Source organism: Mizuhopecten yessoensis, unplaced genomic scaffold (genome assembly GCF_002113885.1).
Source record: "Mizuhopecten yessoensis strain PY_sf001 unplaced genomic scaffold, ASM211388v2 scaffold10311, whole genome shotgun sequence".
Taxonomy (NCBI): Eukaryota; Metazoa; Mollusca; class Bivalvia; order Pectinida; family Pectinidae; genus Mizuhopecten; species Mizuhopecten yessoensis.
Genome location: NW_018408483.1, coordinates 506,473 through 526,383, shown reverse-complemented (window position 1 = coordinate 526,383; position 19,911 = coordinate 506,473). Strand labels below are relative to the sequence as shown.

Genomic DNA, 19,911 nt, shown 5'->3' with positions numbered 1-19,911 from the left:
ACTTTACACACTAATACTCTACACACTAATACTTTACACACTAATACTCTACACACTAATACTCTACACACTAATACTCTACACATTAATACTCTACACACTAATACTTGACACACTGATACTCTACACACTAATACTCTACACACTAATACTCTACACACTAACACTTTACACATAAATACTCTACACATTAATACTTTCCACACGTATACTCTACACACTAATACTCTACACACTAATACTCTACACACTAACACTTTACACATTAATACTCTACACACTAATACTTTACACACTAATACTCTACACACTAATACTCTACACATTAATACTCTACACATTAATACTCTACACACTAATACTCTACACACTAATACTCTACACACTAATACTCTACACATTAATACTCAACACACTAATACTCTACACACTAACACTTTACACACTAATACTCTACACACTAATACTCTACACACTAAAACTCTACACATTAATACTCTACACACTAATACTCTACACATTAATACTCTACACACTAACACTTTACACATTAATACTCTACACACTAATACTCTACACACTAATACTCTACACACAAATACCCTACACACTAATACCCTACACACGTATACTCTACACACTAATACTCTACACACTAATACTCTACACACTAATACTCTACACACTAATACTCTACACACAAATACCCTACACACTAATACCCTACACACGTATACTCTACACACTAATACTCTACACACTAATACCCAACACACGTATACTCTACACACGTATACCCTACACACGTATATTCTTCACACTGTTTTAATATAACCATATAGATGTGCAGTGGCCTAAACCATTGACAAACTACTCTATACAATGTTTACACTTATATTCTGTATGCTATACACTGATAACCGATATACTAATACTTTCATTTTTTCTTCGCACTAAGATTTACTCCTTCTCTTATATATACTGTCTCATTATCCCACCTCTTTGACCTCTGGTAACTACCTGGTCGAGTGGGAGTGAACCCGTCCGCCATTTTGACGTGTAGATACTCTCCTTCTCTCGCAGTTTTTTCACGCCGTGTTTCCTGTACAAGAACAACTACAGCATGGATATTTCCAACTAGATTTATTATGAATGTTTCTATCAATTAATTTGACGTAATCATGATTGATTTTTGTACAATAAATTACCTTCTGTTACAAGCTAACACGGGAGATATGCGATTACAACAACAGGTGTTATATATACACAAATATGTCATACTCTATACATAAACACTCTTAACATTACAACACTATGATTCTATACACAAACTTTTTCCTTCCAGGTCGTTTGGAGGCGTACCTCGGAGCCAAACCCCATCAGTTTTGGAGAGTATATCTACAGTCCCGACCCACGTTTCAACGTCAGCAGAAACCCCCGGAGACACGAATGGAATCTGCGTATCCGGGACGTCCAGCTAACGGATGGAGGCGTGTACGAATGCGCCATCTCATCACGGAAGAAGTACATCCGTCATGTTTTACTCAGGGTCTACGGTATGGCATGGCATTGTCATGTTTTATTAATCAAAGGAGGGGGCTGGCGGGGTCTACGGTATGGAATGGCATTATCATGTATTATTCTGGGAAGGAGGGGTTGGCGGGGGTCTACGATATGGCATGGCATTATCATGTATTATTCTGGGAAGGAGGGGCTGGCGGGGGTTTACGGTATGACATGGCATTATCATGTATTATTCTGGGAAAGAGGTGCTGGCGGGGGCCTACGGTATGACATGGCATTATCACGTATTATTCTGGGAAGGAGGTGCTGGCGGGGGCTACGGTATGACATGGCATTATCATGTATTATTCTGGGAAGGAGGGGTTGGCGGGGTTCTACGATATGGCATGGCATTATCATGTATTATTCTGGGAAGGAGGGGCTGCCGGCGGTCTACGGTATGATCGAGCATTTTTGTCCATCTCTATATGTGTAAATCAATGTGTCCCATGCGGAAAAGTCATGAGGGATACGTGTATGTGGGATCAACCTGTGGCCTCTACTTTTACGTATAATGTCACAAACAGATTAGTGTATTTATATCTGGTGCCAAATTAAAACCCCGTCAAAACATCGTTTGACTGACTATGACGATCTTATGTATAATTGGCAAGTGACACCACTTAATGAACATAAGAAACAATTCATGAGCCTGTCCTGCAGGTCATGGATTTGCATTTGCATTGCCTATGTCGTGTTTTACTCATTTGTTTGGGTGAAAAAGAGTCTATCATTACATGTATGTAAGAATGAAGTGATGGATAATTGTATGGGTGTGGTACTCCTTGTCATATACTCCGGGAAATCTAGGGAAGGGCAGGGCATTTTCATGTAATATTTTTGGGGGCCACAGACTTTTCTCCCACCTCTAGGTATGTAACTCAAATGTGTGCCATATTCAACACTCACGTGGGATACGTCTACTATGACGTCACAATAAGATGACGGCTTTGTATTATGAATGTCATAATCAGAGGCCCGTCAAAACGTCGTTTGACTGACCAACAATTTTGCCGTCGGCAAGTGACACCAGGACCATAATAATTATTTCACATCTTGCATGTATCTTTGAATTTGAGGTATATCATTGGTAAACCTTACTTCTATCTGCTCTTTCCAAATATTGTCTTAGTTTGTGTATCCGTTATCTAGATTATTTATCACTTAGGTGCTGCTTTTGCATTATATTTGTGGTGTTTTACCTAAATTTCGGTTCAGGAGAAAAAGACAGTCATTATGCAGGTATGTGGGATATTGAAATTCTACTCCTGGATGTAGAATCTGGTACGGGAACCTCGACAAAGTCTCGATGTTTCTGACCCAAATGCTACTTTCTCACATGGAATTTCCATATCCCACCTGCCCATATATGTCTGCGGTTGGACAAAGCATTGCCATGCATTAACCGGGGTCTACGTTAGGGCATGCCATATTATATATAACCAGAAGCTCAGTAGGGCAGTGATTTCGTGTTACCCAGGGTCTATGGTAAGGCACAAAAAACATCATAATTGTATCAGGGTCATCGTTAGGGCACAATGCTTTTGTGTTACCCGTGGTCAACAAACGAGTACAGCTTTGTTAAAATATTACTTTGGATCTGTTGTAGGCTTAGCAGTTTCCTACATTCCTCTGGCCTATCGTAAGCACAGAAAGTCGTATATAAGCCAGGGTCTACAGAATGGCAAAATCTGTCTCATTTACACTTTAATCGGTCAGCGTAAACAAAGACTTTGATAATATTGCACTAGAGTATTAACATTGTCGGTTATAAAATAAATTTTTGTATCCTATACTTAACATATAGCAAAAAGTAACAAATAAGCATAACTTGGTAGGCTCAAAGAAGGTGCTTTGTACAATTGTTAAAAAGCATAATTTTATTATATTGCAATATAATTGACATATGAAATTACCCTTGTATAGTGCAGGGGTGTTACTCATATATAAAGTGCTTTTATATTTTTCCCTATTTGATAATGACGCTTTTAATGATAATCGATTACCAGTAAATGTATATTTACCCTGATTCCTGCTAGTTAGGTACCTCCTGTCCGTTAATCTACAATTGTAGTGAAAGATACATTGGTGACATTAGAACAACATGCTCTCAAATCTTGAATACCCCTGGTTGTGTAAGGAGCCGTGGAATCCTAGTCTAAAACTTCATACTTCACTACTAGTAGTTGTGTAAGGAGCCGAGGAATCCTAGCCTCAAACTTCATACTTCACTACCAGTAGTTGTGTAAGCAGCCGAGGGATCCTAGCTGAAAACTTCATACTTGACCACCAGTAGTTGTGTAAGGAGCCGAGGAATCCTAGCTTAAAACCTCATACCTGACTACCAGTAGTTTTGTAAGGAGTGGTGGAATCCTAGCCTCAGACTTCATACTTGACTACCAGTAGTTGTGTAAGGAGCCGTGGAAGCCTAGCATCAAACTTCATACTTCACTACCAGTAGTTGTGTAAGGAGCCGAGGAATCCTAGCCTCAAACTTCATACCTGACTACCAGTAGTTGTGTAAGGAGCCGTGGAATCCTAGCTGAAAACTTCATACTTGACTACCAGTAGTTGTGTAAGGAGCCGTGGAATCCTAGCCTAAAACTTCATACTTGACTACCAGTAGTTGTGTAAAGAGTCGAGGAATACTAGCTGAAAACCTCATATTTGACTACCAGTAGGTGTGTTAGGAGCCGTGGAATCCTAGCCTCAAACTTCATACTTGGCTACCAGTAGTTGTGTAATGAGCCGGGGAATCTTAGCTGAAAACTTCATACTTGACTACCAGTAGTTGTGTAATGAGCCGTGGAATCCTAGCCTCAAACTTAATACTTGACTACTAGTAGTTGTGTAAGGAGCCGGGGAATTCTACCTTAAAACTTCATACCTGACTACCAGTAGTTGTGTAATGAAGTCGAGGAAACCTAGCTTCAAACTTCATACTTCACTACTAGTAGTTGTGTAAGGAGCCATGGAATCATAGCTTCAAACTTCATACTTCACTACTAGTAGTTGTGTAAGGAGCCGTGGAATCCTAGCCTCAAACTACATACTTGACTACTAGTAGTGTTGTAACAAGCCGAGGAATCCTAGCCTCAAACTTCATACTTGACTACTAGTAGTTGTGTAAGGAGCCGAGGAATCCTAGCCTCAAACTTCATACTTGACTACTAGTAGTTGTGTAAGGAGCCGTGGAATCCTAGCCTCAAACTTCATACTTGACTACTAGTAGTTGTGTAAGGAGCCGTGGAATCCTAGCCTCAAACTTCATACTTGACTACTAGTAGTTGTGTAAGGAGCCGTGGAATCCTAGCCTCAAACTTCATACTTGACTACTAGTAGTTGTGTAAGGAGCCGTGGAATCCTAGCCTCAAACTTCATACTTGACTACTAGTAGTTGTGTAAGGAGCCGTGGAATCCTAGCCTCAAACTTCATACTTGACTACTAGTAGTTGTGTAAGGAGCCGTGGAATCCTAGCCTCAAACTTCATACTTGACTACTAGTAGTTGTGTAAGGAGCCGTGGAATCCTAGCCTCAAACTTCATACTTGACTACTAGTAGTTGTGTAAGGAGCCGTGGAATCCTAGCCTCAAACTTCATACTTGACTACTAGTAGTTGTGTAAGGAGCCGTGGAATCCTAGCCTCAAACTTCATACTTGACTACTAGTAGTTGTGTAAGGAGCCGTGGAATCCTAGCCTCAAACTTCATACTTGACTACTAGTAGTTGTGTAAGGAGCCGTGGAATCCTAGCCTCAAACTTCATACTTGACTACTAGTAGTTGTGTAAGGAGCCGTGGAATCCTAGCCTCAAACTTCATACTTGACTACTAGTAGTTGTGTAAGGAGCCGTGGAATCCTAGCCTCAAACTTCATACTTGACTACTAGTAGTTGTGTAAGGAGCCGTGGAATCCTAGCCTCAAACTTCATACTTGACTACTAGTAGTTGTGTAAGGAGCCGTGGAATCCTAGCCTCAAACTTCATACTTGACTACTAGTAGTTGTGTAAGGAGCCGTGGAATCCTAGCCTCAAACTTCATACTTGACTACTAGTAGTTGTGTAAGGAGCCGTGGAATCCTAGCCTCAAACTTCATACTTGACTACTAGTAGTTGTGTAAGGAGCCGAGGAATCCTAGCCTCAAACTTCATACTTGACTACTAGTAGTTGTGTAAGGAGCCGTGGAATCCTAGCCTCAAACTTCATACTTGACTACTAGTAGTTGTGTAAGGAGCCGTGGAATCCTAGCCTCAAACTTCATACTTGACTACTAGTAGTTGTGTAAGGAGCCGTGGAATCCTAGCCTCAAACTTCATACTTGACTACTAGTAGTTGTGTAAGGAGCCGTGGAATCCTAGCCTCAAACTTCATACTTGACTACTAGTAGTTGTGTAAGGAGCCGTGGAATCCTAGCCTCAAACTTCATACTTGACTACTAGTAGTTGTGTAAGGAGCCGTGGAATCCTAGCCTCAAACTTCATACTTGACTACTAGTAGTTGTGTAAGGAGCCGTGGAATCCTAGCCTCAAACTTCATACTTGACTACTAGTAGTTGTGTAAGGAGCCGTGGAATCCTAGCCTCAAACTTCATACTTGACTACTAGTAGTTGTGTAAGGAGCCGTGGAATCCTAGCCTCAAACTTCATACTTGACTACTAGTAGTTGTGTAAGGAGCCGTGGAATCCTAGCCTCAAACTTCATACTTGACTACTAGTAGTTGTGTAAGGAGCCGTGGAATCCTAGCCTCAAACTTCATACTTGACTACTAGTAGTTGTGTAAGGAGCCGTGGAATCCTAGCCTCAAACTTCATACTTGACTACTAGTAGTTGTGTAAGGAGCCGTGGAATCCTAGCCTCAAACTTCATACTTGACTACTAGTAGTTGTGTAAGGAGCCGTGGAATCCTAGCCTCAAACTACATACTTGACTACCAGTAGTTGTGTAAAGAGCCGAGGAATACTAGCTGAAAACCTCATACTTGACTACCAGTAGGTGTGTAAGGAGCCGTGGACTCCTAGCCTCAAACTTCATACTTTGCTACCAGTAGTTGTGTAATGAGCCGGGGAATCCTAGCTGAAAACTTCATACTTGACTACCAGTAGTTGTGTAAGGAGCCATGGAATCATAGCCTCAAACTTCATACTTCACTACTAGTAGTTGTGTAAGGAGCCGGGGAATCCTAGCCTCAAACTTCATACTTGACTACTAGTAGTTGTGTAAGGAGCCGGGGAATCCTACCTTAAAACTTCATACCTGACTACCAGTAGTTGTGTAAGGAGCCATGGAATCATAGCCTCAAACTTCATACTTCACTACTAGTAGTTGTGTAAGGAGCCGGGGAATCCTAGCCTCAAACTTCATACTTGACTACTAGTAGTTGTGTAAAGAGCCGTGGAATCCTAGCTGAAAACTTCATACTTGATTACCAGTAGTTGTGTAATGAGCCGAGGAATTCTACCTTAAAACTTTATACTTGACTACTAGTAGTTGTGTAAAGAGCCGAGGAATCCTAGCTGAAAACTTCATAGTTGACTACCAGTAGTTGTGTAAGGAGCCGTGGACTCCTAGCCTCAAACTTCATACTTGACTACCAGTAGTTGTGTAATGAGCCGAGGAATCCTAGCTGAAAACTTCATACTTGACTACCAGTAGTTGTGTAAGGAGCCGTGGAATCCTAGCCTCTAACTTCATACTTGACTACCAGTAGTTGTGTAATGAGCCGAGGAATCCTAGCTGAAAACTTCATACTTGATTACCAGTAGTTGTGTAAGGAGCCAATCATCCTAGCCTAAAACTTCATACTTGACTACCAGTAGTTGTGTAAGGAGCCGTGGAATCCTAGCCTCAAACTTCATACTTGACTACCAGTAGTTGTGTAATGAGCCGAGGAATCCTAGCTGAAAACTTCATACTTGACTACCAGTAGTTGTGTAAGGAGCCGTGGAATCCTAGCCTCTAACTTCATACTTGACTACCAGTAGTTGTGTAATGAGCCGAGGAATCCTAGCTGAAAACTTCATACTTGATTACCAGTAGTTGTGTAATGAGCCGTGGAATCCTAGCTGAAAACTTCATACTTGACTGCCAGTAGTTGTGTAAGGAGCCGTGGAATCCTAGCTGAACACTTCATACTGGACTACCAGTAGTTGTGTAAGGAGCCAAGGATTCCTAGCCTCAAACTTAATACTTGACTACCAGTAGGTGTGTAAGGAGCCGTGGAATCCTAGCTGAACACTTCATACTTGACTACCAGTAGTTGTGTAAGGAGCCAAGGAATCCTAGCCTCAAACTTAATACTTGACTACCAGTAGGTGTGTAAGGAGCCGTGGAATCCTAGCTGAACACTTCATACTTGAGTACCAGTAGCTGTGTAAGGAGCCAAGGAATCCTAGCCTCAAACTTCATACTTGATTACCAGTAGTTGTGTAAGGAGCCGTGGAATCCTAGCTGAAAACTTCATACTTGACTGCCAGTAGTTGTGTAAGGAGCCGTGGAATCCTAGCCTCTAACTTCATACTTGACTACCAGTAGTTGTGTAATGAGCCGAGGAATCTTAGCTGAAAACTTCATACTTGATTACCAGTAGTTGTGTAAGGAGCCGTGGAATCCTAGCTGAAAACTTCATACTTGACTTCCAGTAGTTGTGTAAGGAGCCAAGGAATCCTAGCCTCAAACTTCATACTTGACTACCATAGTTGTGTAAGGAGCCAATGAATCCTAGCCTCAAACTTAATACTTGACTACCAGTAGTTGTGTAAGGAGCCGAGGAATCCTACCTTAAAACTTCATACTTGACTACCAGTAGTTGTGTAAGGACCCGATGAATCCTAGCTGAAAACTTCATACTTGACTACCAGTAGTTGTGTAAGGAGCCGAGGAATCCTAGCTGAAAACTTCATACTTGACTTCCAGTAGTTGTGTAAGGAGCCGTGGAATCCTAGCCTCAAACTTCATACTTGACTACCAGTAGTTATGTCAGTAGTCGAGGAATCCTAGATGAAAACTTCATACTTGACTGAGAAGATGTAGAAAATGATTGATGGTTTATTATAACAACTGTGGATAAAATTTAAGATCAGAATAGTATATGTATTAAACCCAATTGACATTCACCAACGATCCATTCAAATATGAATAATTGAAATAATCATAAACACAACCTTTATTTTACCAGCGATGTATCACTGATATCGGATTTATATTGATAATTTAATATTCATAAATATAACTAAACATTCATGTACATCAGCGATATATCACACATTTACATAAAAATTAAAACAAGAACACAATTAAGATTTACGTATATTAGAACATTTATAAATGATCAAATTATTTATAAACATAATTCAGATTCATAGTAGATACATCACCCATATTATAACATTTATAAATAATCTAAACATTCACATGTTCAATTTGGATTCACAATAGTTATATCGCTCATATTAGAACATTAATAAATGATCAAAACGTTCCTCTACATAATTAAGATTCACCATTCACTATAGCACACTCATACATTAGATCAATTAACATCATCACTCATATAGGATATATATAGATAATTATAACATTTGTAGACATCATTAACATTCACCAGAGGTCTGTAATACGTGGGACAACGATGTGTTATTACATACCTCTGCCTCTTTCTACATACGTAACATGATTTGGTGACAATCAACGTGAGATGATGCTACCAATCCCAAATCTTTTGTCGGTGGGGAGGTACATTGTAAGAATGCTCTACAAGAGATGGTGTTGCTGCAGGAATTAGGTTACGGGGACCACCGTTAGTTACAATGATTTGGTAACTAGGCGTGTTAATTACAGGCTAATGTTTTCGTTTGTCGACGTCATATTCATTTTTCAGTCTAGACAAAACAATAGCACACATATGAATAAAATAATATCCCTGGTAATGTGGTTTAATGGAGGTATAGGGGTACTTGTAGAAACGTTCCTGTAGTAATATTATGCATTCTTACATAGTTTCGGTTTAATGTTCTAAGTAAATTATAAATAACTATTATCATTATTGAAAAACAAATGTATTGTAATGGATACGTTTGTCGAGTTTTGTCTAGTTCATTTCTTACTTATCCAATAAGTGAATACTTATCTGTGCTTCTATTACAATAAAAATCATTTTCGATGTCCAATCTATCTTTATCATATCAAATTATTCACCATATGAATTACAGAAATATTATATTAATATATACAAAGTAAACCTATATAATGATAAGTGCTGCCACTCAATGTGCAATTTACATGAAATATATCCTAATTTCAATTTAGGTATAATTAATATTGCTGTATTTCTTGTATCACACAGAGGATCATTTGTGTACCAATGTAAACAGTATAATATGTTCTGACATACACTGTATGTAAAGACACAGAAACGTTCAACAATCATTAGTCCCCAATTGTGAACAGTGTAAACCGTACATCATACGCTAATTAGGCTAGTATACTATGTTAATTGATGAACAGTCAGGGTGGTCATAGCGGTGGTATACATACTTGCAGTGACTTATCTGTGTGATTTATGTTAACTGTCTTTTAGAGAGGAGGACTCAAATCATAATGATATTATGCATTCAAGTAAAAAACATTTAAGCTACTTGATATTTTTAATCAGCTTTATATTAAAACGAATGTTGAAATGGGTTTTGTTTTACCAAACAATGTAACATATGGTGAATAATTATAAGAAATCACTGAAAAAGGAGTCATGCTTAAAATATCCTTGCCCAAGCACAACCATCACTAACAAATATGCGACTTCAACAGTAGCAATCACGTGACCATATAATCATTCATGTGATCAATCATATGATTAGTCATGTGATCTTTGAATGAACCACGTATTCCCGAACGTATTTCAATGTGTTTGTTTTATCTCATTTCTCAGTGGCCCCCGAAGGAGATAAAAGTGACATGATTCGGAAAGGTGAATAACAGACGACATCATTTCTTTCTTATTCCTTCTGTCTTGTGATCCACCCGGCTTTAGTGATTCTTTAGTTCAGTGTTCATGTAGTGCTCTGTTTCTTTGTTTGTCCTCACCAGAGCTCTCCACTGATTGGCCATTTGTGTGCTATTGTTTCTCAACCTGTAATAGATATAATCTTTCACGAAGGGGTACTATTTTTTTCAGTATTTGTTTGTTTTCTGTCATTACAACTGATGTTCTCCGAAGTATTGTAACAAATGGAGTATTGTATTTTATTGTTATTGTTTAAATGTGTTCCTAAATACCACACTTGTAGAACGCTAGCTTTAGTAATGGCTATGACCACTCTCAGCTATACCCCAGTGGAACTTGTACATAAACAAAGTTCTAATGATCCTATGACATAACCTCATACATACCCCATATTGCACTGCCCAGTGACGTAAAAGTCTACAGCGGCCTACGTGTTTTGTCGTCTATCCTCTCTCTCAGTGCCCGCTAATCAGCACGTTCCTGTGACCTTCACATTCTTGGTCAGACTGTCCCTTCTACTTCAAATAACGTTGTTATTGACCCTTTCAGGTACAATTCTTTCTCTATGTCGCCCAATCCTAATGACAGAACCATATTGTTTCAGCAATGATTCTGTTTCTGGACTTGGCATGTTTCGTTCAATCTAATCTAATTCGTACATTAGCGTAGCTTCATTTCGATCTTCTCGCCCAAATATATTGGAAAGGACACACAGGCCACCGAATCTGCAAGGATAAGGCAATCGACGCCCTAAAGCTACACACTACCAAGGCCTTCGATTAGGTGTTACTTAACAGGTCTGCAGAAGTTTAATTTCAAATTCTGACTTTGTCCTTTGCTGTTGCTGTTTAATTCCTTTTGTTTGTGCTATTTTGAAATTATGTTACGTAAACATAGTTAAAACATATTGCATGACATTTCCCGTACACAAATCGATGTCTCTTTGGCATTTCCAAGTCGATTAAAACCAATAAGTCTACAACGAAAACCTTTAAAGATACCCAAGGTTGAGTGAAGGTCAGACCAGTACTAAGTGAAATGTCCAAAGCAGCATTAAAGCAATAACCAACATTTTATGTTATGGAGTGCGGAATTATAAGTAAGCAGCGATATATTGCGTTCTTCGTATTTGTCCATCACATAATTTGCAGCAGGAATATATATCCTTACGATCTATTAATTCATGAAAATCCATGAGACCCTCAACACTTACTGACCTGTGCCGATGGGCCGGTCTATATAACCGAGTTATCGTCACATTAACTCCACTCTGCATGCCTCCGTCACTATCGTCTTCAGTTATATTTACTCTTTATTTCATTGTTTTTCACATAAGCTTTAACTATTCCCCTAAACGCTTTGTATACTGCACATGGGTCAGTGTTTGTTTACAGACTTGACCATCACGTCCAGCAGCTTCCGTGACGGATTCTGCTGTACTTGTTCTAATATCACCAATACAATGCAGCCAAGTGACTATAGTACTTGTAAAAAGGTAGGAAAATATCTGCGGTTTAAAACAAACGATAGTATTGGGAAAATAATAACACTAATTTTGGACTATGTTCCTTTGACATGAACTAGCTTCTAATGATTGTTTATTTCCACATTTCAGAGCGGCCGACCACAGCCAAGCCAAGTATGTACCGCTTGCACGTGTAGGAACACCCTTCATGTAGACCGTATAACCATCGCATTAAATACTTACAGTTTAAAAAAGAAAATCATTTCCGGTCTAACTCATTTAGACGTTTGTGTACGCTCGATTGGAAGAGACATATTATCAAATAACGTAAACGTTTCACTGAGTTAGATTGACATGTGATCACATGACCATCAATGTCATGCTGTCTTAGATCACAATAGTGCATTGATTCCCGGAAGTGCTGTGACGGGTAGCTTTTTAATCGCTTATTACCTGCCTACTACAAAACTATTTCACTTTGATTTGAAACTTGGCCATGTAGGTAGATAATTAGCATGTCTTATTCATCTAATTTTATCAATTATTTCCTAATGCAGTCAAACGGCCGACACGTTAAAATATACAATTGTTTTCCTATTTGTTGATTTGGAAGTTAATAAGAAACATGTGATAGGTTGTTTCATGTGTGCAGGATGTAATTGAATTGTTAAAGGATGCATTTTCGAGAATTAACGGAATGCATTAGTATTGTAATGGTGTTAAGTGGTTTACATTTGTGATTAACGGAGTCAATAGGAGTGTGACTAACAGTATTTACTACTTATACACTTACTGGTGAACACGGAGAAGGCGGATATCGGCAAAAAGAGGCAGTGTTTATACACGCCACTAATCAACATAGCATCATAATGGAAAGATTCCTATCGAAGTGAAACAGGCTTTACATAATCTAACAGTTTTAATCAATATAATGTAATATGTAACTAAGAATTCGATAAGAAATAGACCTGCAATTCCCAATGATAATCACCCATCTCAATATATAATACTGTAATCAGTGTAGGCAATCACAAAGACGTCGGTTTGATTAGTAAAGAGATGTATTATCAAATATACGTGAACAATTAAGCTTTTAGAACCGTATTTGAGGACACGTTCACTGCATGCTATCTGCTATAAGCTGATAAAGACATATCGGTAACACAAATTATGTTCATTTAAAAGGCTGGGCGTCAACCATCACATACAGTGTACCTGCCACGCTATTCTTATATATCTAAAGGACGATAGATAATCAAACTGACGTCTTTGTTAACGTGTATGTATTATACTCAGATCACCCACCTCTATAACATGAAAGGGTTTTATTACTTTTGCATACCATTACGTTGCATAGATGGCTTCTTTAGCATGCTTCTTCTCTACACTTTTGTGTCGGATCTGTTTATATGGATTTTTTTCAATCTGACCAAATTCTTCAATTTTCATTTCCTTCCTCGTACACTAATCAACAGGTTAAGTCCATAGTTATATGTCCTTCGATGTTTCAGCCGTTTCAATGACAGGGTCAAAGTTTGTGACCAAAGGGGAGACAATCAGTTTACAGTGCAATGCAACGGGCTCATATCATGCCCCGGATGACATAGACTGGTTTAAAGATGGGAACAAATTAATCCCAAGTGTTACGAACAATATAAAAGTTAATACTGAGCTCAAGTATGAGGATCGGACGCTTACCAGTATGTTAGTGGTGAAGCACTCTAAGTTAGAGGACGCCGGGATTTACGTGTGTCGCAGCACAGACCTGGAGATCGCCAGCAATCATGTTCACGTGCTGGATGGTAGGTCAAGGTCATCTTTTCTTTCTTTTAATTGTTTCGCTGCTTTGCTATGATCATTTTGCTTCTCATGTCATTTGCTATTTCCTGTCCTGTAGTACAGTGTATCTACAGCTCTAAGCGACGAACAAATGGCGCGTAACAAGACTACGGACGACCATGGTGAAAGTAGCGTGACGAATATAGAAACATATACAAAGGTACATGACGAATATAGGAACATATACAAAGGTCCATGACGAATAAAAGAACATAAACAAAGGTATATGACGAATAAAAGAACATATACAAAAGTACATGACGAATAAAGAAACATCTACAAAGGTACATGACGAATAAAAAAACATATACAAAGGTACATGACGAATGAACGGACGAACGGACAGTGCGTATCGACCAAAGATACGAATGGAAAGACATAATAGTGTATGTGTAGTTTACTGGAATACATCTATCAGAGAGAGAAAAAAAACTACAAGTACGAATATTAAGGTAAATGTCGATCGAGTTAAGAGTGATGCCAGGAACTTTTGATGGTACCGGCTCTTTACACTTAGCAATTATCGTAGATATACTGAAGGTGGGCGTGAACTCGTCAGCTGTACGGAACATTGTCCTAATGGATGTACGTCATAACTGGTCACATGACGATGGTACAGCGCCTGACATTTACATCTTAGTATTCACTGTAAAGTATGAATTTTCTTCTTTTTTTTTATACATCGCATCGAAAGTTAATGTAATGGGAACGGTAACGTAGAACCTTTGTTTTACGCGTTGGAGGAGATCCAGGTTTTTGCCTATATTCGTGTGAAGTCAACTAAAGCGACATTGACGAAAACATTAAAAATTTAACTCATTTAGTTTCGAAAAAGTACTCCCGAAGGAAATTTGACTAAAAAGAGAAAAAAAGACAACAGTTTTATGACAGAAAATTACATCACTGGCTTTCTTCGACGTCCGCTTAAGGTAGGCAGTGTATAGTGTATTATATATTTCGTTACACTTTTATATCTTAATAATTTATTGTCAGTTTGCAGCTGAATATGACATTACTTTTCCTACTTTTTGTTCCTCCTGTTTGACTATCATGCACAACTGCACCTTGATCATATATCTATTTATATCTATTTATATCTATATATATCTATATATATCGTGCACAAGCTTCTCCCATCAATATACACATGTAAAGCACGCGCTCGGTAAGAATGTATACTATTATGCTAGTCTGTTAGCCGACTTAAAGTATCTTAAAATCCTACCTTTATCACTAAATTAGTATCGCAACAAGTGACTTTTTAGCACACTTGAGAGGACACAAAATTAAAGTATTACTATTATAACGTTTCAAATTAAAAATGAATGTTATTAAAAGCAATTGATAGTTATAAAGAGCTTGTATGCAATGCATTAAACAATGAATGATGTGAATTGAAATATATCTGTACGCGAACACATGACATGATTTTGACAAATTACACTGCCACCGAAAATCTTCACCTTAATCACACTTATATATGAAAAAGACTCGGAGACGCTGCATCCTATACCAGTCGTGGTGTTGTAGTCTCAGTGTTGTGGTGATGGTCGTCACTGTGATCTTGTGCAACTCTGTAGTCACGTGTTTGTCCTTGAACGAACGCTTGGTTGAATGACCGAATTAACGGAAGACACGTGCATATAGACAACATCTTTCCAACAGTAGCGGTTTCGACCCAGCACGATACTTCCTCGGTAGAATAGACATGTGTAATTCGTTGTGCAGTATGAATGTATTAATATCAAATAACAACTGTCGAGAATTTAGAAATGAACTTCATGTATTTCCGCCTGTAATTGTATCTCGTAATTATGTATATAACATAGTCACTACTGATGTTTCACGTTTATTTTCCAGAAGGGGAATCACGTCATAACGTCAAAAGAGGTGAGTCGAATTTTCTGTTCTAGTGCAACATTAGGTATATCTCAGGATGGCGAGGTGTTCAGAGCAGAAAAGTATTCTGCTAAAGTCGGATTAACAAATATATCTTAAGTTGCATATATATGTGTATAAAGTAAATTGTCACTTTGGCTTGGGTTGGCATTACAGTGGAGGTTCTGTTACAGTATAGAGTCTATAATTTTAGGCAATTTTGTCTGGTATATCGTCATGACAATAGCTAGAGTCAGGAATCTATTCTCCTTCTTTCATTTATTTTTCTTTCTTTATCCATACGGGTTGAAACAATGTATGCTTGTTAAGTGAAGAAAGTGTATAGAACTGATAGAAACCCCTTAGAAGTTAAATACAAGTCCTATCTTGGCATACGACATATTTGTCCGCGAGCGTTCCCGGCATAGAAGCCAGGCCGGCGGTCGGATGGAGACACCGAAGCTAAGCTTTCGGCGTTTAATAAGACCTTTTCATTGACATGGCTCTTCAACCCCTTGTCATTGCTGAGTGGGGACTGTATGCCGTCGCATTTATTGAAAAAAATAAGAAACAAGGAAATGAAAACTGTTCATGCTGTGGAAGTGTAATTGATTCGATCCTCTGTATAGGCAATTCCCAGAATTATTAATAACTGAACCCAGACTACTGCTGGCTGACTGATTATAGCGCCTGTACAAAGGGGCTGACCGCCATGAGGAGGGCACCATGTGAAGGCTGCCAGTTCTAGATAAACTTACCGCTACCGAGAAAACCTATTCGATATTGCAAGGTAAAATCAATTATTCTCTCAAAAATATATATACATATGCTGTCATCGTGTGTCCCGTGTTTGGATCAACAGACGTTGTCAGAAAGGGCTGCACATCCAGATCTCGACTCTCGCGCTACATCTGTGTCAAACAAACACCCTCTTTCTCCTGTTAACGAAATCTCACGTATGGCAGAGCAGGACGGCCATTCGAGTCGAACACCAGAAACAGCTACCTTTTGTTTGAGATAAGAGAGGAGAAGGAGACGGAGAGACAGATACTCTGTAGCCAATACCACGTAGTTAGAACAACATTACTCCAATGGGAATAATTCGAGAAACTGACCTTTGTATTTAGGACTCGCTACGTTCTACCATTTTCCGTATCGATTCTATATCTTGATGGGTATAATGAATTTATGGTAATCTTAACAAAACTATTTCTAAATATCGAAAAGAATCTTCAGCATGCTGTGGTTCATTACAATTAACATTGTCTCATAATGTTCAGACTACGTCTCGGTGTTTTATATAAATAACTGCTGTTTCTTTTTCTCGTAGGCTTTTACTTAAAGGTATATGCTGAGCCTGTATAAATGCAAAACATAATCATATCTCTATCTATCACAATACCACATTATTTTGTAAAGGCGACAGTATTAAATGTTGGTAACAAAAACACATATGACTTGTTAACCTTATGGTTTAATTACAAAACGATAGTTTTTAATAATTGTGAAATGAGTTAGGGGGACAGACTGATCAAAGGAAAAGTCTGTGTTAACGGTAACTTGGACATCAGAAATATCGATTATGTTGAGGTATTTTTTTTACCTTTTTCTAATATGCTATTTCAGCATTGGCATATGTTTTTGTGGTTGGTTTCATCAGGAAATCTTCTTTTGAGAATCTGCTTTGATTCTCATTAATTTTTCTCGCAAAATAATGGAGGGGAAAATAAAAAATTGTTACAATGAATTGGTAGAAATTTTAGTTTGATGTTTTCACCACACCTTGGGCTACACCATGCATATTAATGTCAACTGCACAACATATAAAACAAAACCAACTCAATGACGTCATAGGATGTCGTCATTTAAGGTTGTTCCCTAGTCACATATTGGCGTTGTGCGATGTAGCTATGCAACGCATCGCTTTGCACGTCCGATTGACGTGGGTTATGATCAAAACTATACAACCGATAAGATGCAAGTATTTAATAATAACAGCAAAAAATTACCTGTATTTTTGATATAATTTTACCCTACACAGCATTAAGACATACATAGCTGTATCTCTTTGGTTCATTAGTAAACTTAATCTCGACAATAAAATATTAGGATTACTGTACAAAGTGCATACATACATATCGCGATGAATAATGTATATGACGTTTACGATTTTATGTTAATGACGTATTTTAGAGCGATTTCTATCAAGTCACGAGTACCTTTATAGAAAGGTTTTATAATCAAATATATTTCGTCGTTAAACAAAGGCGACCGTCCGATTGAGTTATCTGATACCTGTGTCAGTGTCATTTATTGTTATTTTTTATCAACGTTTAACAAAGTAGTCAAGATAGCGAAATAGGAGATGACTGGATTTCGTGTGACAGAACGAGAGACAGTTGGTGGTGATATATATCGGAGGAAGCTATCGGTCATTAACAGTAATAAAGTACAATATCCTGTGACTACTGTTAAACTGTCTGCCTAAAAATATACCTCGCTCTTACAGACAGGATCTGGGGATGCAACGTCCCTTATCGCCTCATGGGACGAAAAATATTTCAATCGAAAAGACCTAATTCCTTAACTCTGCTGTCAGTGTAGTGGGCGATATGGATACTTAGTCGACGTGACTTCCTGCCCTCGTTCTATTGCTCGTGTCGGTAGTGTCAGGAGCTAAACCTTTTACATTGTTCTTCCATTTACATGCAGTCCCATATTTCCTTTCCCCATTTTATTAGGCGAAACGAGAATCAATTTGTCTGCTGACACATTACCAATGATTCTTGCTTGCAGAGACAGTAACTTTCCGTTCAATCGTGCAGTGAAACCCCATTGTAATGATTCAAATGGTGAAAATACGTCATTGCTTGCTCAAATGAAGTCAAAGCTTTAAGTATCTTTGTAATGAGTTTCCCTTCCTCGTGTGGTTTGTAATAATGCATAGTTTGATGTTAACATATGATACATAACCTATTGAGTAACGGTACATTCTGTAGCACCTCAATCCTTTATTACGTGGAATATAACCACGTGTATTACAATAAGTGTACACTTATAAGGTTTCAATCCTCAGGGCGATGTGTAGGGTTTCTCGCCAAACATATCACTGTTAATGTATAATCTAAATTAAAACGATGGCAAATATCAGCTTTGAATGCGAAATTCGTTAAATAAAACACAAACAATTTCAATAAAACCGAACCTAGATATTTAAAGGTATCCGGGAATGTAATCCGCTTCTATAATGTTACAAAAACATTTGTGTACTCCTAGTACACTGTACAAATAAAATTTAAAAAACAAACATAAATAGTTTTCATAAATGTGAAGGTATCCGTTTTTATAGTGGTACCAAAAAAGCAGTTTAGTCCTAATGCACTGATTATACTGTTCAAATAAAATAAAAAGTAGACATAAATTATTATCAAACCAGACTAAGACATGTGAGGGTAACAGCTGTTATAGAGTTAGGAAAATAGAAATGTTCTCCTAGTGCACTTATGACATTGAAAAAACAATATCAGAAAGTAGAAATAAGTTATTATAAAACCAGACTTAGACATGTGAGGGTATCAGCTATTATAGAGTTAGGAAAATAGAAATGTTCTCCTAGTGCACTTATGAAATTGAAAAAACAATATCAGAAAGTAGAAATAAGTTATTATAAAACCAGACTTAGACATGTGAGGGTATCAGCTATTATAGAGTTAGGAAAATAGAAATGTTCTCCTAGTGCACTTATGACATTGAAAATACAATATCAGAAAGTAGAAATAAGTTATTATAAAACCAGACTTAGACATGTGAAGGTATCCGCTAGTATAGTGTTATAGAAAACATCGACAGGTAACACCGAGCAAACACCATATTACACATATAAAGATGTAAGTAATTTTCATAAAACCGGACCCATATATGTGAATATATCCGGTGCGCTGGCGCAACGGGATAAATAAATTATACTCCTTGTATTATAAGTACACTTTCAATTAAAGACAAAATGTAGAAATGAAGAAATGAATTCGCAATGAACCACATATACATATGTGAAGGAGAATGTTACATCAGTGTTACAGAATATAACGACGGTGTACTCCGAGCATACCAAAACCTGTAGGAATTTAGCCGACACGTCAGCTCATCATGTAAGCCATCAGTGACATCT

The 19,911-nt window shown here is 38.0% G+C and overlaps 1 protein-coding gene across 3 annotated transcripts in view; it reads left to right on the top strand.

Annotated features, from left to right (window-relative positions):
- The window catches only part of LOC110460057 (lachesin-like), a 183,990-nt gene that overhangs the window by 152,959 nt on the left and 11,120 nt on the right, over nt 1–19,911 (top strand). For 2 of the 3 annotated variants that reach the window (XM_021512763.1, XM_021512762.1), the window contains exons 3-6: nt 1,346–1,556; nt 12,177–12,200; nt 13,538–13,828; nt 15,726–15,755. In XM_021512763.1, the coding sequence (XP_021368438.1) occupies nt 1,346–1,556; nt 12,177–12,200; nt 13,538–13,828; nt 15,726–15,755 (556 nt within the window). The remainder of the gene's footprint in view (nt 1–1,345; nt 1,557–12,176; nt 12,201–13,537; nt 13,829–15,725; nt 15,756–19,911) is intronic. The other variant, XM_021512764.1, reaches the window with a different exon arrangement.